The 23,815-nt window shown below is 47.8% G+C and overlaps 3 protein-coding genes and 1 long non-coding RNA gene across 6 annotated transcripts in view; 2 read left to right on the top strand and 2 right to left on the bottom strand.

The window, feature by feature from the left end:
* Positions 1-8,836, top strand: LOC105496076 (BTB domain containing 18). The gene is made up of 4 exons (XM_011766140.2): positions 1-139; positions 605-680; positions 1,897-2,064; positions 6,200-8,836. Exons 3-4 carry the CDS (start codon positions 1,941-1,943, stop codon positions 8,215-8,217), a joined length of 2,142 nt encoding a protein of 713 aa, XP_011764442.2. The 5' UTR covers positions 1-139; positions 605-680; positions 1,897-1,940; the 3' UTR covers positions 8,218-8,836.
* A 466-nt stretch (positions 8,837-9,302) lies between these two features.
* On the bottom strand, positions 9,303-11,225 carry SELENOH (selenoprotein H). Of its 2 annotated transcripts, none has more exons than XM_071074578.1 (4): positions 10,628-11,225; positions 10,393-10,538; positions 10,118-10,228; positions 9,303-9,483 (listed from the first exon to the last, which is right to left on the bottom strand). In XM_071074578.1, exons 1-3 carry the CDS (start codon positions 10,747-10,749, stop codon positions 10,128-10,130), a joined length of 369 nt encoding a protein of 122 aa, XP_070930679.1. In that variant the 5' UTR covers positions 10,750-11,225; the 3' UTR covers positions 9,303-9,483; positions 10,118-10,127. The 2 variants fall into 2 exon arrangements, with proteins under 2 accessions (XP_070930679.1, XP_011764412.2); XM_011766110.3 differs by having other exon boundaries at positions 10,098-10,228.
* A 145-nt stretch (positions 11,226-11,370) lies between these two features.
* Positions 11,371-23,815, bottom strand: part of LOC105496073 (thioredoxin related transmembrane protein 2) — a 35,521-nt gene continuing 23,076 nt past the window's right edge. Inside the window, exons 2-8 of one of the 2 annotated variants that reach the window (XM_024797380.2) lie at positions 14,737-14,797; positions 14,381-14,494; positions 13,957-14,033; positions 13,617-13,723; positions 13,337-13,402; positions 13,117-13,246; positions 11,371-12,243 (exon numbers count right to left, since the gene is read on the bottom strand). In XM_024797380.2, the coding sequence (XP_024653148.1) occupies positions 12,097-12,243; positions 13,117-13,246; positions 13,337-13,402; positions 13,617-13,723; positions 13,957-14,033; positions 14,381-14,494; positions 14,737-14,797 (702 nt within the window). In that variant the 3' untranslated portion in view covers positions 11,371-12,096. Of the gene's footprint in view, positions 12,244-13,116; positions 13,247-13,336; positions 13,403-13,616; positions 13,724-13,956; positions 14,034-14,380; positions 14,495-14,736; positions 14,798-23,815 lie in introns of those variants that run through there. The other variant, XM_024797381.2, reaches the window with a different exon arrangement.
* Positions 21,686-23,571, top strand: LOC139357444 (uncharacterized). The gene is made up of 2 exons (XR_011610553.1): positions 21,686-22,207; positions 23,025-23,571. It is a non-coding gene; the product is annotated as an uncharacterized lncRNA (long non-coding RNA).

Raw genomic sequence — 23,815 nt, forward strand, 5'->3', positions numbered from 1 at the left:
CTCAGCCGTTGGTCCACCTGCGCTTCTTTGCTCAGCCTCCCGACTCAACGCTGGACATTGAGAGGAAGCAAGGCAGGCTGGACAGAGGACAAGCACAGAGAGGGCAACAGGAGCAAAGTCTACCGCAAAGCTATTCCAGGTTGGGTCTGGGGGCAAGGCCGGGCGCTCGTGGATTGGGAAGCTTCCCCAGGGCCCTTGCAACAGCTGCCATCCTCCATCCACATCTCTCTTACTGGGATGGGAATTTTTATTTTTTTATTTTTAAATTTATTTATTTATTTATTTTTTGAGACGGAGTCTCCCTCTGTCGCCCAGGCTGGAGTGCAGTGGCTGTATCTGCAACCTCCGCCTCCCAGGTTCAAGCGATTCTCCCACCTCAGCCTCCCGAGTAGCTGGGATTACAGGCGCCCGCCACCATGCCCGGCTAATTTTCGTATTTTTAGAGACGGGAGTCACCATGTTGGCCAGACTGGTCTCGAACTCCTAACCTCAGGTGATCCACCTGCCTCAGCCTCCCAAAGTGCTGGGATAACAGGCGTGAGCCACCCCGCCCGGCCAAGCCTGCCTTCTCTTAATTTACCTTTTCACTCTTCTTTCCTGATAGTTTTGACGTGAACTGTTCGGACTCTCAGTGCTACCTGATAGAAAACTGCATTCCAGGAAAGGAACTCAGCTGTGCAGTGAGTGGGGGGTTTCGATGCTAAAAGCTGGACATAAACCTGAAGTCAGAATACTCAGTTTGTTTTGGGAGGGGTAAAATGCTTAACTATCCTTGCTCCATTGTTAGCCTGGTAATTAACTATACAAACCTAAAGGCCAAATTCTTTGCCTACTGCCAGGGTCAGTCAGGCTCACTTTGGTCTAGTACACCCAGCCAAGGGTGGCAATGTCCTCGGTTCTGTGAGAGACCTTCCCGCAGAGTCAGAGGCTTCTCTTCTTTATTGTGCACCCTCTGCTGGTTAGTGTGATACAGTGAGCTCAGAGAAAAGGTGCATAGGACTTACTAGAGATAATTTTATACCCAATAGTATTTCCTTAAAAGTGTTAAATTGAAGATTATACCTATGGAGCTAGGATGTGGTGCTCAGGAAGAGTATGAGTAGTCAGCATTGTAGCAGTTGAGTCTCAGTGGTAATGGAAATGAGGAAGGTTGAAGGATAATAATAGCTACCATTTGGGGCATGGTAGTTATTTTGTGCCAGGCACTCACTGTGCTAAGCAACTTTACCTTCACTGACTCATTTAATCTTTAAAACAACCCTACAAAGTAAGTACTATTATTCCATTTCATGAATAGGAAAGTGAGACTCAGAGAAGTTAGGTCACCTGTGTGAGATTATACAGCTAGGCTAATAAATAGAGCCGAGACCCAAACCTAGGCTTATCTCTGAGCTCCCACATGTAACCACTATGATAATTTTCTTTTTTTTTTTTTTTTTTTTTTTTTTTTTGTTGAGACAGAGTCTCCCTGTGTCGCCCAGACTGGAGTGCAGTGGCCGGATCTCAGCTCACTGCAAGCTCCGCCTCCCGGGTTCACGCCATTCTCCTGCCTCAGCCTCCCGAGTAGCTGGGACTACAGGCGTCCGCCACCTCGCCCGGCTAGTTTTTGTATTTTTTAGTAGAGACGGGGTTTCACCGTGTTAGCCAGGATGGTCTCGATCTCCTGACCTTGTGATCCGCCCGTCTCGGCCTCCCAAAGTGCTGGGATTACAGGCTTGAGCCACCGCGCCCGGCCGATAATTTTCTTTCATGAGATATCCTTGGAACAATTTCTGGGCTGATGTTTACTCAACTCATATACTATTATCTCTCACGTTCAAAATTTCCCTGCCATTTCAAAGACAAAAAACAAATTAGATATAACCATGCCTCTGAAATGTATTATTTCACCTACAGGAGTCTGATCTGTGAAAACCTAGGTTTGTTAAGACTCTGCCAACATGTGCTCTCCTGCCAGTCCCAAAATCCTATACAGGAACCCCCGGTTCCTCAGGTTAGCTTTTCTGCAGCTTCATCACCAGCAGCAGAGTGATGTGTTCTGTGATGTCCTTCTGCAGGCAGAAGGTAAGAGACTGGTGGGAATTCAACTGAAAACTCACCACAGAATAAGATAAAACGAGTTCAGGGCCAGAGGGTAAAGGACAAAATCAGCAAAATGTTACTGCCTATGACCACTGTAAACTAGTTGGTAAAGGGCTGTTTGTTTCTAGGACAATTACTACTGTTTTCAAGAGTGAAATTGTGACTTTGCTTCTTTCTCTTAAATAATGAATCTAATTGTAAAGTTTTATAAGCAGATAAATTCTATATAACATAGATAATATTCCAATGGGATGGTTGTGAAGATTAAGAGTTAACGTGGGTGAACACTTAGAATAGTGCTTTTAATGTACCAACCACAGTATGTGTTAGATGATACTATTATGTTTTCCTTTTTTTGAGAGTCTCACTCTCTTGCCCAGGCAGGAGTGTGGTGGCACAGTCACAGCTCCCTGCAACGTCCACCTCCTGGGTTCAAGTGATTCTCATGCCTTAGCCTTCTCAAGTAGCTGGGATTACAGGCATGCACCACTAGGCCCAGCTAATTTTTGTATTTTTAGTAGAGATGAGGTTCTGCCATGATGGCCAGGCTGGTCTCAAACTCCTGGCCTCAAGTGATCCACCCGCCTCGGCCTCCCAAAGTGCTGGGATTACAGGCGTGAGCCACCATGTCCAACCCCATTTTCCCATTTTCTTTTCTTTTTTTTTGTTTTTGTTTTTGTTTTTGAGACAGCGTCTCACTCTGTCACCCAGGCTGGGGTGCAATGGCTCGGTCTCGGCTCACTGCAACCTCCACCTCCCGGGTTCAAGCAATTCTCCCGCCTCAGCCTCCCGAGTAGCTGGGACAACAGGTGCGTGCTACCACACCCGGCTAATTTTTTGTATTTTTAGTAGAGATGGGGTTTCACTATGTTGGCCAGGCTGGTCTCAAACTCCTGACCTCATGATTTGCCCGCCTCAGCCTCCCAAAGTGCTGGGATTACAGGCGTGAGCCTCTGCGCCTGGCCTGCTTAATTTTTTAATCTTCAAATTGATGACTTTTGCTGTTTGTTGCTAAAACTAAAAATGTATAGCTTATTTCCACCCCTTCACTTCACACTGGAAATATTAATTCAGCATAAAGTAGACCCTGATATATAATGTACAAGGCCCAAGATTAGAAGACAGTTACTTAGTAACTGTCAAATGGGCAGGTAACTTCATCTCTCTGGGGCTCAATTTCTTCATTTATAAAAAAAAATTATGATAACCAATATTGTATACCACTCTACAGTTTGTGGAGTACATACAGTATAGTGTCTCATTTGATTCTAAGTCTTGTAAGAGAAGTCTTAGCTATATAGTTCCAATTCTACATAGGAATGAGTTGAGGACTACAGTTAAGTGACTTGCCTGCTGCTTCTCTTAGTAAGTGCAGAGCTGAGATTGACTATTTAATTCCAAATAAAGAAGAAAACTATCAGTTGCCTGTTGTATGCTAAACACTGCTACCGTGGTCATACAAAAGTTCCTCTTCCTAAGGAAATCTTATAAAGGGAAGACATTCAAATATCCAGTGCATTCAAGTAACTGTGCAATATATTAAAAATATAATTGGGTAAGTATAGGCAGACTTAGGAGGATAAAAAAGGAACATCCTTCACAGACTTGAGGAGACTGGGAGACAAGGTTAGGGAACTTTTCTTGGAATAACCCCTTAGGTGAGATCTGAAGGACAAACAAGTGGGAGGAAGCAGGGAACAATTTTTCCTGGCAGAAAGCAGCATGTATATAGGTTCAGAGATGTGACCAAGGGATTTGTTCATCATTACTAGAGCAGACTATAAAAGGTGTATTGACCAGAGAGGAAAAGGGAAATTAGTAAACATGTGAGGTCTGAAGTGTCATGCAAAGGAAGTAGGTATTTCAGGACACTGGGAAATGTACTGAACAGTTTTATGCAGGAGGTTATAATCTGATACCTGCTTTAGAAACAACATTCAGCCATTACTGGTTACTGAGCCTAGATAGGCAGCTGTTTCATAATCCAGGAGAGAAGGGATGGTGGTCTGAATTAAGGCATTGAGAAGATAAAAATATGAGCTATTAAAGAGAGTTTACAAAAATTGCTGAAGTGGTTAAGGGCATAGACTCTGTAGCCAGACTCTCTGGGCTCAAATTCTTTTTTTTTTTTTTCTTTTTAGAGACAGGGTCTCACTGTTTTGCCTAGGTTAGTCTCAAACTTGTGCTCAAGTGATCCTCCCACCTCAGCCTCCCAAAGTGCTGGGATTACAGGCGTGAGCCACCACACCCGGCCAGGGTTGTTTTGTTTTGTTTTTTGAGACAGGGTCTCGCTCTGCCAACCAGGCTGGAGCAGTGACACAATCATAGCTCACTGCAAACTCAACCTCCTGGGCTCCGGTGGTTATCCTACCTCAGCCTCCTGAGTAGCTGGGACTACAGGCATATACCACCCAGTCAGCTAATTGTTTATATTTTTAATAGAAACAGGGTTTTGCCATATTGCCTAGGCTGGTCTCAAACTCCTGGGCTAAAGCAATCCGTCTGCCTTGGAGGCCGAGGCGGGTGGATCACCTGAGGTCAGGAGTTAAAGACCAGCCTGGCCAACATGGTGAAACCCCCTCTCTACTAAAAACAGAAAAATTAGCCAGGCACGGTGGCGGACGGCTGTAATCCCAGCTACTCGGGAGGCTGAGGCAGGAGAATTGCTTGAACCCAGGAGGCGGAGGTTGCAGTGAGCTGAGATTGCTCCATTGCACTCCAGCCTGTGCCACAGAGCGAGACTCTGTCTCAAAAAAACAAAAACAAAAACCAACAACCCTGATACTTAAATTAGATGTGATAGGTAAGGGAGGGGAAATGAAAAATGACTTCTGGTTTTCAAGCTCAGGCAACTGGGTGAATATGATGCCTTACTTCGAAGTAGAAAATGAGAGAGGTTTTTGGGGTGGGGAATAAGTTCATTTTCTGGAAAAGTTGCATTCAAGGTGCGGGTAAGGCATATATGTAGACATGCTAGCTGTGGTATGTTCACTCCCTCAGGAAAGGGATCTAGGCAGAGGTATGGATCTGGGAATCATCAGCAAGCCTTTTGTAATTAAAGCCATGGAAGAAACGAAGTGAGATTACCTGGGAAGTGCCCATTAAATGAGAAGGGGGCTCAGAACAGACGGCTAGAGCACAGCAGATAGTCCACCTCCATAGCTCTTTCTGTTAGACCACAAGTTGCTTCTATAAAAGTTTTTGAAGTCTTGTGTGAGTCAATAAAATTAAATTCAGCAAGAATGATGATCCTCTATTTTGTGTCAGGCACTGAATATATCTCAGTGAGAAAGACAGATATGGTCCCTGTCCTCACAGAGTTACAGCCTAGTGAAGGAGATGGGTAATTACAATACAGATAGCTAAGTGCCACGATAGCTACAGAGTACCTCTGCCCAGGAACACCTAACTCAGACTTGTGGTGGGGTGAAGGAAGGCTTTTTTTTTTTTTGAGTCACGGTATCACTGTGTTGCCCAGGCTAGTCTCAAAGTCCTGGACTCAAGCAATCTTCCTGCCTCAGCCTCCCTAGTAGCTGGGATTACAAGCATGTGGCACTGCACTCAGCCCCAGGAGGCTTTCTGAAGGAAGTGATGACAAAGGTAGATTTTGAGAATAAAGAAACAAGTTAGCAGGCTGGACACAGTGGTTCACGAGGTCTGTGATTCCAGCACTCTGGGAGGCCGAGGCAGGTGGATCACCTGAGGTCAGGAGTTCGGGACCAGCCTGACCAACAAGGTGAAACCCCGTCTCTACTAAAAATACAAAAATTAGCCAGGTGTGGTGGCATGTGCTTGTAATCCCAGCTACTCTGGAGGCTGAGGCAGGAGAATTGCTTGAACCCAGGAGGCAGAGGTTGCAGTGAGCTGATATTGCACCACTGCACTCCAGCCTGGGTGACTGAGAGAGAGTATCTTAAAAAAAAAAAAAAAAAAAGTTAGCTAGGCAAAAGGTAATGGCAGAAGCTTCCAGGCAGGCAGAAGAATCATTTTCTTTTACTTGAAGTCCCATGGAAGGAAATAAGAGAAGGGGCAGTACATTTGGGTAGTAATGTCTGTGCTTACCCCATGAACATGCCAGTCTACCTGAGATAACAAAAGAATTTGGGTTTCCCTTCAGGTGAGGCAGTTCCAGCTCACTGCTGCATCCTGTCAGCTTACAGCCCCTTCTTCACAGAGCGCCTGGAGCGGGAGAGGCCAGCTCAGGGTCGGAAGGTGGTGCTGGAGCTGGGCGGCCTAAAGATCAGCACACTTAGGAAGCTGGTGGACTTCCTGTATACCTCAGAAATGGAAGTATCTCAAGAAGAAGCCCAGGATGTGCTATCTGCTGCCCGTCAGCTCCGTGTGTCTGAGCTGGAATCCCTTCAGCTTGAGGGTGGAAAGTTGGTGAAGGCCCCACAGGGCCGAAGACTGAACCGAGAGTGCTTACAACCAACAAGTGCTGCACCAATCTCTGCCAGAGTGGTGACACCCAGCCACCACCCTCACACCCCACTGCCTGCTACTCGGACTCCTTGTCCTCTTGGGGCAATAAGATTGAAGTCCTTGGGGAAGGAAGAGGGGCCTCAGGAGAACAACCGACAGAATGCAGACAATCTGTCTGGCACTCTTCTGCTCAAGAGGAAGGCCAGAGCCTGCCCAACTCCGCAAGAAAAAAGCTCTTCACCATCAAGCCATAGTCAAGGGCCTAGAGAGAACAAGAATGACACTGCCCTTGATCCTACAGTGCTCTCCCCACCCAGCTTGTACCCCTCTGTGGACAAACACCTGTTGCCCAGAAAGATCAGGCTCAGTCGCTCAAAGCCATCTCCTGATATCTGTACATCAAAGCCTTCCAGCATTTTAAGTGGACCTAGCTCAGTACCTGCAACCCCTGGCCGGCGTCTTTGGCGGCAGAGGAGTGTAAATAAAGCAGCACCAGAGGACAAGCTAAAACCAGGGAGAGCTAGTCCTCTACAGACCACCCCAAGCCCATCTGGTCTGGGAAAGACAGGTGGGAGCAAGAAGCGGAGCCCTGAAGTTAGGGCACCTAACTCAGAATCTGCAGAGGAGGGGCAGGTTGGGAGAGTTAAACTTAGGAAGATTGTCAATGGGACTTGCTGGGAAGTGGTGCAAGAACCTCCCCTCAAAAACTCTCAAGATAGCCCCAAGATCCCAGATCCTGGAGGAGACTTCCGAGAGCCTTCAGGAACTCAGCCATTCTCCAGTAATGAGCAGGAAATGTCATCTACTAGAATAGAACTGTGTCAGGACTCCCCGGTGTGCACTAGGCTACAAGACATTCTGGTCTCTGCTAGCCACTCCCCAGACCACCCGGTGGTGAAGTCAGAGTTTGGGTCCAGTCCAGAACTGGTAGAGAAGGAACCTATGTTGGCTATTGACTGCAGAGAGCCCTATGCATTTGACACAGCCTTGCTGGAGCAACCGTGTGAGGCTGAGGAGTACCGAATCACAAGTGCTGCTGCCACCAGTGAGCTGGAGGAGATCCTGGACTTCATGCTCTGTGGCTCAGACATTGAACCACCTATAGGGTCTCTGGAGAGTCCTGGGGCTGAGGGCTGTAGAACCCCTACCTACCATCTGACAGAAACAGGAAAGAACTGGATGGAAGGGGAAGAATGGTGTCTACCAGACATGGAACTCTGGCCCAGGGAGCTCACAGAATTGGAAAAGGAACCTGCTGGTGAGAACAAAGAGCCAGCTGAGCTCCTTAGCCCCCTTGTCATGCCCTCTGAGGTGAGTGGAGAAGTGCTTTCAGTAGGAGGCCCTTGGACACCAGACCTTGAAATTACCAGCTCCCAGCCACTGGATGGTCAGGAAGACAAACTTCTCCATGTCAGCTCCCTTGATATTCCCCAGAGGTCTTATGGGGACCTCTCACCTCCCTGCTCAAACTGGGTGGAGACTGGGCTGGAAGTCTCCCTGACTACAGATGAGTTATTATACCCTTCTCCCAAGGCAGGCAAGGAGGTATCTGGTCACTCTGAACTACTAGGCTCACTTCCTGCGAGCTCTGAAGAGGAAGAGATTGATGTGGTGGACTGGACAGCAGAGGGGAGGCTGGTACCCACTAGTGTTCCCTCCGTATGGCCTGACCCTTCCTCAGAGTCAGAAACAGAGGTAGATATACTAACATAGCGGAGGGGGGAGGGCAGGTGAGGGGGCCTGGGAGGGTGGGAAGTGTTAGCTAGCAAAAGGCTTGTTGACAGAGAAGCTGGCACATGCCCTCTCCTCTTGGCACAAGAGGCAGGTGTATCCCTGGCTCTTTGTAGGTCCCTTCCTCCCCTCCCTAAGCCTCGGAAGCCAGGCAGAAGCCAAGGGTACCACACATAGAAAATTATGAATTTGAACCATCTTATTTCTTTGTAATCTATTTTCCAGTTAGTGACAAACTGTGTGCTCCCCAGTTCTAGTGGGTCATAAGTAACAGCCAAGGTCAGGTCTCTCAGGTCATAAGGCATCCAGTCACTGGTAATTTAGGAAAAGCTGGGAAAGGACACCTTCTGTGGTGGTGTACTGTTTAAGAAAATGTTCCAGAGGAAGGTGTAAAACAGTGTTGGGTGGAATACTATGTGGGTGGGAGTGATGGATGCTGTCCAGCACCTAACATGGGGCTTATTCACTGCCAGTATTAGGAAGTCTAGCTAAAACCTCTGCAGGGGACAAGAAGATGTACTTCCATCATTACTTCCAAAAAGTAAGTTGAAAAAGATAGTTGCTTTTTTAAAAAAATAAATTATTTACTTTGCTCCCATAATTTTTACAAGTATTTTTCATGTTTTACCAGAGACTCTAAAAGTTCCAGGTCAGGCCAGGTGTGGTGGCTCATCATGCCTGTTAACTCCAGCACTTTGGGAGGTCAAGGCAGGTGTATCACTTGAGGTCAGGAGTTTGAGACCAGCCTGGCCAACATGGTGAAACCCCGCCTTTCCTAAAAATAAAATAAAATAGATATTAGCCAGGCGTGGTGCTATGCACCTGTGATCCCAGCTACTCAGGAGACTGAGGCAGGAGAATCGCTTGAACCTGGAAGACAAGAGGTTGCAGAGAGCACCACTATACTCCAGCGTGGGTGACGAAGTGAGACTCTGGCTCTTAAAAAAAAATTTTTTTTTTTAAAGTTCCAGGTCATATGGCTATCTTGGGCTATGAAAAACACAAGGACTACCAACTCCACAAGGCTGGCTTTGTCCATCCCTTAAGATTAAGTTTTACTCTATTACTCAAATACTTTATTTCAACTTTTATTAAACCAAATCCAGTAACTTTTGCAATGCCTTACTAGAGGGTTGCCTCACAACTGAACCTTCATTTCTGGCGGGGAAGAAACCATGGCTTCAGGCACATGACTGAAGTTTGGCCATGTTCCATCATTAATGTTCCAACATCACCAGGGACACAAAGCTGCAAAAATGAGAAGGAAAATAAGGTTAGAGAAAGGATCCAGGCAATGATAAGGACTGAGGAAGACAGGTTCTCCAACCCTTGAACTCACAAACCCTGGAGCTCAAGGATTGCATCCTTCCTCCAAATCTCACTCAACATAAGTGCAGAACATGCCAAAACACTGTATGAAGCACTAGGGACAAAGACAAGGTCAAAATCCTTGTAACCAAATGTGATGGTATTGTAGTACAGTGTTAACACAGGGGACAGTAACAGAACACCCTAGAACCAAACAGAAGAGTGTAGGGATAAACATAAATGAAGTAGCATGAAATAAACTTCCAAATGGAAAACTTGTCCATACCCCCAGGGCAACAGTCAAGTACAGTCTTCCAAATGACAAATTGCACTTAGGGCACACTAGATAGAAAACAATATTGTGTCTTTTTTTTTTTTTTTTTCTCAAATAGACGGGGTCTCCCTATGTTGGCCATTCACTCCTGCCTCGATCTCCCAGAGTGCTGGGACTGCAGGCGTGAGCTACCCACGCCAGGTGGGTACTTGTAGCCACACCAAGATTAATCCCTTCTCTTCCTCAACAGCGGCCGCGCCCCTCACTTCCCATTTCAAACCTCAGCATGAGGACTTCTACCCAAATCTCCCTACGACAGGTACTTCTTCAACTCTTCCACCACCTCTTGAGGCTCAGGGAATTTGAGTTTGCGTGGGGGCCCCTTCTTAATCCCAGTCCAGAGCTCCGCACCTGCGAAAGGACAGAATGAAGCGAAGTTACAATACTTCGGAATCCACCCGCACGTCTCTGAAGTCATGAGACTGCCGCGGTTTCTGAGAACAGCGCTTCCTCTCTTCGGAATCCACGTCCCTCTCCCCTCCGCCCCTCTCCCCCACACCCACGTCCCCACTTACTGCTGCCGTCCGGGCGCAGCAGCGTCACCTCGAAGCTGCCCCTCCGGGGCTTGGTCGGGTTCACCTTTACTGGAAGCTCTGGGGCCTCCAGGCGCAGCGCCTGACTCAGGGCCGCGGCGTTGCGCCCATAGACGCGTCAGCTCGTGCTAGGGAGAGAAGGGGAGGTTAGAGACCGGGGCCTCTGGCCCCGCCGCGCCACTATTCCCTCTCCCCGGTTACTCTCCAGGCCCCTCACCAATGCTCGATAACAACGGTTGCCTCCTCCATTCCCTCCCCGCTGTTCGCCAGCTTCTCTTGCTTCTCGGCTGCGGCGACCATCGCGGCCTCAGCCTTCCGCTTCCTACCGCGGGGAGCCATGGCGCCTAGAACCTGGCCGAGAATGCAGCAGGCCTGGCGGGTGGGGTGCAAAGACGCGACCACTGAGCTGGAAGTGGGCAGCGAAGACCGCAGCCCGGAAGCTACCCTCCTACAGCGGAAACCTCTCCCCAAGGAACGGAAAGCGTGGTCCGCAGCGCCCACGTGGCCTGGAGGCGGACCTTGGGGCACAACCACTTTGCAAGCAGGGAGAGGGGAGGTGCGGGAAGCGCCTGACGGAACCACCCATCGCTTCGGGTCGACAAGACAGGGGACGCTGGGATGGTGAACACAGCAGGAAGGGGCGGAGACAAGGGTCCTATTGCAAGCCTCGCTTCACGCGCCGTCTTTTCTGTACCTTTGCGTCGCGCTACGTGTTGTGTGCAACGATCCGTCGCCAAACTCTCCTCCCTGGCAACTGCGAACCAATCCCAAACTAAACCCACCACCTAACAGTGGCCCCTATTCTAGGCTTATGGAAACTGGCCTTCTGCAACTCTTGCCAATCCTGGGGATCAATGCCCGGCCTTTGGTAAAACCGAATAGGATGACCTTTGACGTCAAGATGGGCAATTCCTCTGCAGTTGCCAGGCTTTTCTAATACAGGAACACACAAAGGCGCAATCAAAAGGAAATCCCAATCTTTTTATTGTGGAAAACCATCAACTGGGTGTGGGGAATAGGTCAGAGGGTTAGTGAAAGTCCAAGGGATTTCTCCTCCAAGTCCTATCACACAAAGGGAAGTCTCAAGCCTCTATTCACCCCTTCTCAATCCCCACAAAACAGGGGGTTGTTCAATATCGCCTTCAATGATAAAAAAAACTTTGTGGTTAAAGGTTTCTCCTTAGGACTAGTGACAAAGTTAGGCTTATGCTTTTAGTAAAGACCATAAACCAAGCCAGAAGGGCTTAAGGAAGCAAGAGTCCTTGAGGGAAAATTCTTAGCTTTCTATACCCCAGCATCCTAGCTTAGGGTTAAATCTAGGTCTAACCAGGCTCTGCAGGTCGAGTAAGAAGGAATAATGAAACCATAGTTTCATAGAGAAACCATGGAGATGTCTGAATAGTTGATAACACACTGACCCAAGCTTGGAGGAAAACCATTTCCCCTCCATCATAGGAGATCTCTTTCTTTCTTGCTCCAATGAACAGCTGGCCACCGCATGGCAGGCCTTCTTGTAGGGTGCCTGACAATTCCCTAGATGCCTCTGTAAAATCAGAAGCAGCACCCTGCCGCCCCACCCAGTCACAGCCAAACGGAAAACATAAATAAAAGGCTGTAGCCTCAGGCTTGTGGTTATGGAAGGAGCCTGGAATTGACAGGAGAGGAAGCACTGCCAAAGTGAGGATCTTATTTGTCCTTCTTGCTTTCCCCATCAGACACTCTGGTGGGGGTTGGAGCCACAGGCTGCTCCTCGGGGATATTGTCTCCAGCCTTTGATAGCTTCTTGGCCCGCTGGTATAGCTCATTTAAGTTAAATTCTCGGATCACATTCTCCTGCACAAAAGAGATGCACAAATCAGGATCTGGGTTGGAAGGGTGAGTAAAGAGCCTGGGAAGTAAGGCATTTTACACAGTCTGGGAAAGGAAGGAGTAAGCAAAGGACAAAAATCTTCCCTAACCTTCCTCTTTTTTAGGTACCCAGAAAAGTCAACTAATAGTTAAATACCCATTATGTGCCAATGGGTATTTAACTATTCAATGGGTATTTATTCACTGTGCCAAGAATTATATATACCTAAATTATTTAATGTAATCTGCAAAACAATCCTGTAAGCCAGGGGTTATTACCTCCAATTAACTGACAAGGAACCTAACACCTACAGACAATATGTGCAGGGGCCTTCGAGACCAAATCTTTTTTTTTTTTTCTGATGGAGTTTCGCACTTGTTGCCCAGGCTGGAGCACAATGGCGCAATCTCAGCTCACTGCAACCTCCACCTCCCAGGTTCAAGCGATTCTCCTGCCTCAGCTTCCTAAGTAGCTGGGATTACAGGCATAAGCCAGCACACTTGGCTAATTTTGTATTTTTAGTAGAGATGGGGTTTCTCCATGTTGGTCAGGCTGGTCTCGAACTCCTGACCTCAGGTGATCTGCCAGCCTCGGCCTCCCAAAGTGCTGGGATTACAGGCATGAGCCACCGTACCTGGCCTGAGACCAAATCTTAAACTAATAATTGTTCCCCAGTACTAGCAGGTCTGGCACATAATATATATTTGCTAAGTGAATTAATACACGAGGTCTAGTAACTAGTCCACACCCTTAAAGCTAATGGGCAAGTGGCAGAACTGTGAATCAAAGCTGGGTAGGGCTCGAAAGCCCACCTACTGTTCTACACCCTTCATGCACCTGCCCTTCCTTTCAGGTACCTCAGAGAAGGTCCATGAGACAGCCCGTCCTTTCTTGTCAATCTGTGGCCGCCGCATTACCTCCTTGCCACCTTGGAACAGGATCAGGGTAGGGAGCTGCTTGGTGAGGGGTGATGTGCTCACTTTGTACCTGCAGGGCCCAGGAAGTTCTCTAAATGCCCCTGTGTATAACACTCAAAGTGATTCCCTGCTCAGACCCTCTGCCCAGGTCTTTACATACCGTGTACTAACATCAGTATAGCGTCCAACATCCACCTTCCCAAAATTTAACCCTGTACAGTTGTACCTGAAAAGAATATATTATTTAATATACTGAAAAAAAAAAAAAACAAAAAACAATGGATCAAGGAAAGTGGAAGTATCGATATTTAAGAGGGGAGAGGGAGATGCCTTTGGTTGCCATGTATAAAAATCAAGGACAAAAGAAGAAAAAAAAAAAAACAGTGAGAGGGAAGGTACAGCATCTTCATTTCCACCATCTCTCCTTTTGCACTACTCACTTGAGGGAGAGGTCAGCATAGATAGGAGCAAATGATTGGCAGTCATTAGACCAATTGGCAAAGAACTCCACAATCCAAGTGACCCTCTTGTCCCGTTCTAGTTCCTCCTGCCAAATACAGGGAAGAAAAGTGAGCTGGATCCACATAGCCTCCTGGGAAGTTTCACACCTTAGCATCTAATTCCTCATCCTGGCGTTCCCTCTTCCCGGGCTCTCATAATGAACCACAGTGCCCTTGACATCCATTTTGAAGCACTGTTGTTCCTCCTAGTGAATGCAGAGCACAACTACAAAATCATCCACAAGGGACCCAAGAAACAGAAAAGGGAAAGAGCACTCACATCAATGGTTTTATCATTGAAGTACTTGATATACTCAGGGCCCATATATAGGGGGGGTTTGCACGTCATCAGGAACACTAAACACAGAAAGAAGATGTCAGAGGAAACATAAAAAGCCTTACACAGGGAATTTACTTCCAAACCAACCCAAGGATTTCAGCCCCCAAAGAATACATACACACTTGTGGATGTATGTAGATGACCAACACATTCCCTACCTCTACAAATACAGTCTCTATAAACTGTTATCATCTGAGCTACATATATAATTAATTAGGTACGAGATATGGAAGAAGGGTATGGAGAAACATGTTTGGGATTGCAACTGTTGGGACTGTGGTTTCCACAATCAAGTCTATCAACACAGTCTTACAAAAACAAAAAACAAAAAACAAAAAACAAAAACAAAGAAAGGTCTCCTTACCTATGCAGAGTGTGATGTAAAGCAGGCCCATGCGAATATCCAAGCGGAAGAAAAGAATTGCGTTGGCCACTTTACTAAACATGAAAATGTTGCCTATATGTTGCTCCACAGTGACTGAAACACAGAGATGTCACAGGTCAGGCTGGGCTGTGCACTCCTATATCCCATTCTTTGTCCCTCTTCATGGAGCACTTTGATATAGGAGATGGGGAGGGAATAGGTCCAAGTTCAAATTCAGCCTTGGAATTAAATGTAGGACAGATTTACCAAATGATTGCCACTCTCTTAACACGAAGGAAAGGACCTCCAAAGGGCATTAGATCTAACCTTATGACTGAGAAGTGGGCCAAACTTACTGGATCTGCGGTTCTTCATCATCACAATGGCACTGAGAAACATCAGGATCTCCACTTCTCTCTGGAACAGAATCAAAGTATTATAACAGGAATGCAGTGACTAGAGCTAATTTAGGTAGGAAAGGGAACTAAATATGTAATAAAAACCAATAGTGATCCAAACTGGGAATGGTAACAAGAACGAACGAACTGCAATTAGGTAAGGTGTACTGGGATAAACATCAGTCAGAAGACCTGGATTCAGGTTTTACTCCTGCCACAAACTTGCTGGTGCTTTTCTTTTTTCTTTTTGAGATGGAGTTTCACTCTTGTTGCCCAGGCTGGGGTACAATGGTGCAATCTCGGCTCACTGCAACCTCTGCCTCCCGGTTTAAAGTGTTTCTCCTGTCTCAGCCTCCCGAGTAGTCGGGATTACAAGTGCCTGCCACCACACCCGGCTAATTTTTTGTATTTTTAGTAGAGACTGGGTTTCACCATGTTGGCCAGGCTGGTCTCAAACTCCTGACCTCAGGTGATCCACCTGCCTTGGCCTCCCAAAGTGCTGGGATTACAGGTGTAAGCCACCACGCCCGGCCTGCTGGTGCTTTTCAACAAAGCACTTAATCCCTTAGCTTTGGCTTCCTCAACTGAACAGTATCTATTTCAAAATGCTACTGGGGAATTAAATAATAGATTAAAAAGAGTTGTATAAAGCATGATATGGTATAAAATCATAAGATTATTAAGATCAACTCAGTGTGACCCCTGTAGAATAAAACTTTTCCAGGTAAGTTTTCTTGATAATAGCCCATTAATACAATATCTAGCTATTCCATGTGTTTAATTTTTTATTTTTTAGACAGTCTTGCTCTGTCGCCCAGGCTGGAGTGCAATGGTGCAATCTCGGCTCACTGAAATCTCCGCCACCTGGGCTCACGTTTCTCCTCACTCGGCCTCCCAAGTAGCTGGGACTACAGGTGCACACTACTGCACCTGGCTATTTTTTGTAGAGACCGGGTTTCCTCATGTTGCCCAGGCTGGTATGGAACTCCTGAGCTCAGATGATCCGCCTGCTTCGGTCTCCTAAAGTGCTGCGATTACAGGTGTGTGCCACCAAACCCAGTGCCCATGTGTTTAATTTTACTTAATCATTCCTCCCCACCCAATATTCATCGTGATAATCCATGTACTTTTGCTATAATTTGAGAGTTGAAAGGGGCTTTCAGAGCTCTCAAAAGCCCTTTTCAATACTCTTGTCTTACAGTTTTCTCACCTTCTAGAACAACCTTATGGTCCAACCTGTGGCTCACATGCAGCCCAGTATGGCTTCGAATGGGGTCTAACACAAATTCATAGACTTCCTTAAAACATTATGAGATATTTTATATATATATATATATATTTTTTTTTTTTTAGCTCATCAGCTATCATTAGGTGTTATTGTATTTTATGTGTGGCCCAAGAAAATTCTTCCAATGTGGCCCAGGGAAGCCAAAAGATTGGATACCCCTGTTCTAGAATGTAACCACCAAGTGAGCAAGCGAGACATAATAAACATGACAAAGACACTGAGAAGTAATAAAATTCTAAGCCTTGAAGTGACTGAACAGACTGCCTCTTGGCTAAGGGGACCCCAGAAAAACCTTGAAAACTGAATTCTTGGCCGTGACAGGGTGCGAGCTCAGACACCTCTTTATACCCCCTCCTTCACTTACCACCATTAGGCTTTCTTAAACAGAAAGTTAAACAGAAACCGGCCCTTTGAAAAGACTTGCTCCACCTGACATCAACCAACTGCCTGACACTGCCCATCCCTTTTGCAGTCAGGACAAAACAACTAACCAGCATTGCTTCCTGGTAAAAGAGCAGTGACCATGTAGTGGATCTGGCCAGGCTAAGGAGAACGCAGTTTCTGTGTCCTCTGCTTCACCTTTTGACTTGAGAGGGCTGGAAACTCCACCTCAGATCACTCTAACATTACCATTTTTGAACATGGGTCTTATGGACAGATATGAAGCTCAACTGAACATGCACATGTTTCTCCTTTCATAAATATTCATGACTCTGCCAATATATTATTAAATATGTGTATTTGACCACCCTGCTTAGCATAAATTCCTGTTTCCTTTTACCCCGCACTCCAAGTGTCTGTTTTTGGCTTCTGAGCGGAGGCTCTGCTTCTCTGCCTGACAGGATAGCCTGCAAGCTGCAAACGTTTATGAGAAATAAAGCTCTCCTGGCCGGGCACGGTGGCTCAAGCCTGTAATCTCAGCACTTTAGGAGGCCAAGGTGGGTGGATCACCCGAGATTAGTCAACATGGCAAAACCCCGTCTCGACTAAAAATACAAAAAAAGTAGCTGGGCACAGTGGCATGTGCCTGTAATCCCAGCTACTTCAGAGGCTGAGGCAGGAGAATCCCTTGAACCCAGGAGGCGGAGGTTGCAGTGAGCTGATATCGTGCCACTACACTCCAGCCTGGGCAACAAAGAGTGAAACTCCGTCTCAAAAAAAAGGAAAATAGGGGTGAGGGAGTATGACAGACTTTAGTAAATATTATACCCGAGACAGAAATTAGGAAAGATTTTTGTTTTTTGAGACGGAGTCTTGCTCTGTTGCCCAGGCTGGAGTGCAGTGGCACGATCTCAGCTTACTGCGGCCTCCACCTCCCAGGTTTAAGTGATTCTCCTGCTTCAGCCTCCCAAGTAGCTGGGACTACAGGTGTGCGCCACCACGTCCAGCTAATTTTTGTATTTTTAGTAGAGACGGGGTTTTACCACGTTGGCCAGGATGGTCCTGATCTCTTGACCTTGTCATCCACCCCCCTCGGCCTCCCAAAGTGCTGGGATTACAGGCATGAGCCACCCTGCCCTGCCAGGAAAGATTTTCATGAATGAAACTAGGTGGGTTAGAATTGGGAATGAAAGTTGTGGAAAGGTGAATTTTATTTTAATTTAATTTAAATTTTTTTTTTTTTTTTTTGAGACGGAGTGAAAGGACACAAAGATAGATGTGTACCCGCCCCCCACCCACTACACCCTTGTTCTGCTCTCTAATCTTTGCACATACCAGAGATTTCGTAAGTTCTGTGAGTACCTGGTTTTCTGCACGTACCAGAGATTTTGTTTTGCATATACCAGAGATTTTGTAAGTTCTGAGGCAAGGTCACAAGACGTGTTTAAGTAAGATAAACTCTTGCTGCCATAAACCTGCTCTCCCGCCTCAAAGTTTGAACCAAAATATCAGAAATGGCAGGAACCAATCATAGTTAGCCAAATCGCCTTGTTCAAACACTAGCCAATCATATATCTGATTTGTATAATAACTCTATGCCCACTTTTCTTAGACTATATAACATTGTTCGGAGCTGAGTGGGGGAGCTCTCCTGCCCGTCTCGTTTCACGAGCGAGGGAGAGTTCCAGGTTCGAACCTGTAATAAAGATCCTTGCTGCTTAGCTTTGACTCTGGACTCTGGTGGTCTTCTTCGGGGAATAAACGGTCTGGGCATAACAAATGGGGGCTCGTCCGGGATTTCCCCCAAGTCCACCAGACCCCCAAGTCAACGGATCTTAATCTGTAGGTAAGCCGGCTTTGTCACTGTCTCTGTCTTTGTCTCTGTCTGTCTCCCTGAAATTTCGTGAAATCCGTAATCTGTAATCTGTATTGGTCTGTTCTGTAAGTGGCACGGTCTTGGCGGACGCGCTAGAAGACAGCCACTCAGGATTGGTGGGAGACGTTCCCCAGTGCCCATCTGGGGGCCTCCATCCTTGGTTGCCCCGTCTGACTCAGGTCGGAAGTCCGACACGTGCTCGCGAATGCTCATCGTTATTACTGTCTGTCCGTTATTGTTAAGTGTTAAGTGTAAGCCCAAAACGAAACATAAAACCTTTTCTTCCCCTTCCAGGACCGGACCTGTCGGATACTCCCCTCTGCTTCACACTCATTTTCGTCCCCCCTTCTCTTTGTAGGAGCAGTCCAAAGATGGGCAACAACCAGAGCACGCCGCTCTCACTCCTTGTTACCAATTTTAAGGATGTGAAGGCTCGGCGGCGTAACTTAAGCGTAGAACTAAAGAAGGGAAAGCTAGTTACTTTCTGCCGTTCGGAGTGGCCCTCTTTCGGCGTAGGGTGGCCCTCCGAAGGAACTGTCTGTCTCTCTATTATTACTAAGGGAAAAACTAAGATTTTCCTGTCAGGGCAGTCAGGACATCCTGATCAAATTCCTTATATTCTAGTGTGGCAGGATCTTGTGGAAAACCAACCACCCTGGATAACTCCATTCATCCCTGAGCCCTGCAAAGTCCTAGTAACGCGACCTACAAGACAAAAGACTCCCTCTGCTCCCTCGGCCCCTGTGCTGCCGGACAGCCAGGACCCCCTAACATTAGAACCCACACTTCCCCCACCATATCCGCACCTTATCCCGCAGGACCCAGTCCCCCAGGGTGGTGCTTCCGTAGAGGGAAACCGAGAAGCGGAAGCAGCCGAGAGCGAAAGTAACCTGGGGGGGCCGGCCGGCCGGCCGAACACGAGGCCGCGTACAGCGGGACCAAGCTTCCCGACTCCCTGACTCCACTGTAGCCCTGCCTCTCAGAGAAATAGGATCGCTCGATGATACCGGGCTCTCCCGTCTCATGTATTGGCCTTTTTCCACCAGTGATTTATACAATTGGAAGTCCCAAAATGCTCGGTTCTCAGATAATCCCAAAGATCTAACCTCGTTGTTAGACAGTGTCATGTTTACTCACCAGCCGACCTGGGATGACTGTCAACAGCTCCTCCGAATCCTGTTCACAATGGAGGAGCGGGAAAGAATCCAAGTTGAGGCCAGAAAACTGGTTCCAGGAGATGACGGCCAGCCAACTGCAAATCCTGACCTCATTAATGCGGCTTTCCCTTTGACCCGGCCCAGATGGGACTACAACACGGCAGAAGGTAGGGGACGACAGCTCATTTATCGCCAGACTCTAATGGCGGGTCTCCGGGCTGCAGCTCGCAAGCCCACCAATTTGGCTAAAGTATATTCTGTGTTACAAGGTAAGACAGAAAGCCCCGCTGTGTATTTAGAGAGATTAATGGAAGCCTTCAGACAGTTTACCCCTATGGACCCGGAAGCACCGGAAAATCAGGCAGCGGTAGTAATGTCCTTTGTAAACCAGGCAACACCAGATATTAAAAGAAAACTCCAGAAATTAGAAGGTTTAGAGGGAAAGCAGATTCAGGACCTCCTTCAGATGGCCCAGCGAGTTTATAATAATAGGGATACTCCAGAAGAAAAACAGTTCAAGGCAACCAAAGAAATGACCAAAGTCTTAGTAGCAGCTTTCCCCCAGGCAGGAAATGGCCAAAACAGAAAGCAGAAAAAGCAAGGCCCTAGGCAAGGATTAGAAAAAGATCAGTGTGCTTATTGCAAGGAACGTGGCCACTGGATTAAAGACTGCCCAAAGAAACGGAGACCAGCTAACCCTACCTCCGTACTCGTTACCCAGGACTCTGACTAGGGAGGACGGGGTTCGGACCCCCTCCCCGAACCCAGGGTAACTTTGCAAGTGGAGGGGTCCCCATTTCGCTTCTTGGTCGATACTGGGGCGGAACGCTCAGTCCTAACCAAACCAATTGGAAAAATGTCTAAGAAAACATCCTGGGTGCACGGGGCCACAGGCATCAAAAAATACCCCTGGACAACCCAGAGGACTGTAGACTTAGGAATGGGAAAAGTCTCCCATTCCTTCCTAGTCATCCCAGAGAGCCCCTGCCCTCTACTAGGGAGGGACTTGCTGACAAAGATGGGGGCCCAAATCCACTTTGAGCCAGAAGGGCCCAAGATAACTGATTCCCAAAACAGGCCAATATCTATCCTGACTGTCACCTTAGAAGATGAGTACCGACTCCATCAAGAGCAAAAGCCCCCCGATCAGGGAATTGACTCTTGGCTCCAGCGTTTCCCTGAAGCGTGGGCAGAAACTGGGGCTTGGGGCTAGCTAAACATCGACCTGCCATATTTGTGGAAGTTAAGCCAGGGACGGACCCGGTTCGGGTTCGGCAATATCCTATGCCCCTGGAGGCAAGAGAAGGAATTACGCCCCATATCCGCCGACTCCTAGACCAGGGAGTCCTACGGGCTTGCCACTCATCCTGGAATACTCCACTGTTACCTGTTCGTAAACCCAACAGTACGGACTACAGGCCAGTACAGGATTTAAGAGAAGTTAATAAAAGGGTCATGGACATACATCCCACTGTGCCCAATCCATACACCCTTCTGAGTGCCTTACATCCCAAAAAACAGTGGTATACCGTTCTTGATCTAAAAGACGCTTTCTTTAGCCTTCCTCTGGCTCCCAAAAGTCAAGAACTCTTTGCATTTCAATGGACGGATCCTGAGAGGGGCATCAACGGTCAGCTAACATGGACCAGACTGCCACAAGGGTTCAAGAACTCGCCAACCCTGTTCGATGAAGCCCTTCATGAAGATCTGGGTGAGTACCGGCGGCAACACCCTGAAATAACTCTTTTGCAATATGTTGATGATCTCTTAATAGCGGCCAGGTCCCCGGAAACTTGTGTTCAAGGGACTGAGGACCTCCTGAAGACTCTGGGGGAGCTAGGCTACCGAGCCTCAGCAACAAAGGCTCAGATCTGCAAGTCGGAGGTAACTTATCTGGGGTACCTATTAAAAGGGGGGCAACGCTGGCTAACCAAAGCCCGAAAGGAAACAGTCCTACGCATCCCTAGACCCCAGTCAACACGGCAAGTGAGAGAATTCCTGGGGTCGGCAGGGTTCTGTAGGTTATGGATACCCGGATTTGCTGAGTTAGCCAAGCCCCTATACCAGGCAACAAAGGAACGGCAGCCCTTCAATTGGACGGAAGAGGCTGAGCTGGCCTTTCAGCAAATCAAAACTGCCTTGTTATCAGCCCCCGCGCTGGAGCTCCCTGATGTCTCCAAGCCCTTCCACTTATACGTGGATGAAAGTAAGGGTGTTGCAAAAGCCGTGTTAACACAGTACCTAGGCCCCTGGCAGAGGCCAGTTGCCTATTTGTCAAAAAAATTAGATTCAGTGGCTGCTGGCTGGCCACCCTGCCTCCGGATAATCGCGGCGACCGCCCTAATGGTCCGAGACGCTGATAAACTTATCATGGGGCAAGAGTTGCGCATTATAACCCCGCATGCCATTGAAGGCGTCCTCCGGCAGCCGCCGGACCGATGGATGAGTAACGCCCGGCTCACCCACTATCAAGGACTGCTGTTAAACCCCCTCAGAATAACTTTTCTGCCCCCAACCTCTTTAAACCCTGCTTCACTGCTGCCAAATCCAGACTTGGACACCCCATCCCATGAGTGCACTGAGATACTGGCTCAGGTGCATGGGGTGCGGGAGGACCTGCAAGATCGTCCGCTCCCCGACACAGAACTCACCTGGTTCACTGATGGCAGCAGCTATGTCCACCAAGGCCAGCGGTATGCAGGAGCGGCTGTAACGTCAGAGACTGAGGTAATCTGGGCGGAACCCTTGCCTCCAGGGACATCGGCCCAAAGAGCCGAAATGATAGCCCTTACACAGGCCCTCACCCTAGGGGCAGAGAAAAAACTAACAGTATACACGGATAGCCGCTATGCTTTCGCTACTGCGCACATACATGGGGCCATCTACAGAGAAAGGGGACTATTAACAGCCGAAGGCAAAGAAATAAAAAACAAGCAAGAGATCCTAGCTCTATTAACTGCTTTGTGGAAACCAAAGAAATTGGCTATCGTACATTGCCCTGGGCATCAGAAACCAACTACGCCAATTGCTCGAGGCAACTTCTTAGCCGACCAAACCGCAAGGAGCATAGCAAAAGCTCCCAGTCAGCTCCTCGCGCTCCAGCTCCCCGATCCTAGCCCGCGAAATTTGCCATGTTTTCCCGACTATACCGAACAGGATCGCGAATGGATGAACACGCTTCCCCTAAAACAGGTTAAAAATGGGTGGTGGACTGATATAAATGACCAAACCATCCTACCAGAAAAATTAGGACGGCAGGTGTTGGAACACATCCACCGGACAACCCACCTGGGTGCCCGGCGAATGATGGACTTAATCAGGCACGCCAAGTTTAGAATCAGGCGCATAGCTGAACTGGCCAGCGATGTCACAACAAATTGCAAAGCCTGCCAACTAAACAACGCTTGCCCCCAAACCCAGACCACCGCAGGAATTAGGTGTAGAGGAACTAGGCCTGGTATCTATTGGGAAATAGACTTTACTGAGATAAAGCCTGGAAAATACAGGTATCAGTACTTACTTGTCTTTGTAGATACTTTTTCAGGATGGACAGAAGCGTTCCCAACTAAGAGAGAAACTGCTCAGGTTGTAGCAAAGAAAATTTTGGAAGAAATCCTCCCCAGGTATGGCTTTCCCGTCCAAATAGGGTCAGACAATGGACCAGCCTTCGTTGCTAAGGTAAGTCAGGATTTGGCTTCCATTCTGGGGGCAAATTGGAAATTACATTGTGCTTATAGGCCCCAAAGCTCAGGACAGGTAGAAAGGATGAATCGGACTCTGAAGGAGACCTTAACTAAATTGACCATGGAGACTGGCGCTAATTGGGTAGTACTTCTCCCCTACACTCTGTTCCGGGCCCGAAATACCCCTTACAGACTAGGCCTCACACCATATGAAATCATGTATGGCAGACCCCCACCCCTGGTCCCCAGTCTAAAAGATGACTTACTCAAACCTGAAACTGAAAATGTCTCTGAGCTCCTGTTCTCCTTACAAGCCTTACAGAAAATTCACCAGGAAATTTGGCCCAGACTACGAGAACTGTACGAGGCAGGACCTCCGCCGACGCCTCATCCGTTCCAGCCAGGAGACTGGGTCCTAGTCAAGCGCCACCGGCAAGAAACACTTCAACCCAGGTGGAAAGGACCACTGCAAGTACTCCTGACTACTCCCACCGCTCTCAAAGTAGAAGGCATCGCTTCGTGGATCCACTACACACACGTCAAACCAGTGGACCCAACATCCGACCTTCTCGAGCCGTCTGGAGCACCGGTTACATGGACTGTAGACAAAGCTAAGAACAATCCCTTAAAGCTAACCCTGCGCCGTCATCCC

This window comes from Macaca nemestrina, chromosome 12 (assembly GCF_043159975.1).
Source record: "Macaca nemestrina isolate mMacNem1 chromosome 12, mMacNem.hap1, whole genome shotgun sequence".
NCBI classification, from domain to species: Eukaryota; Metazoa; Chordata; class Mammalia; order Primates; family Cercopithecidae; genus Macaca; species Macaca nemestrina.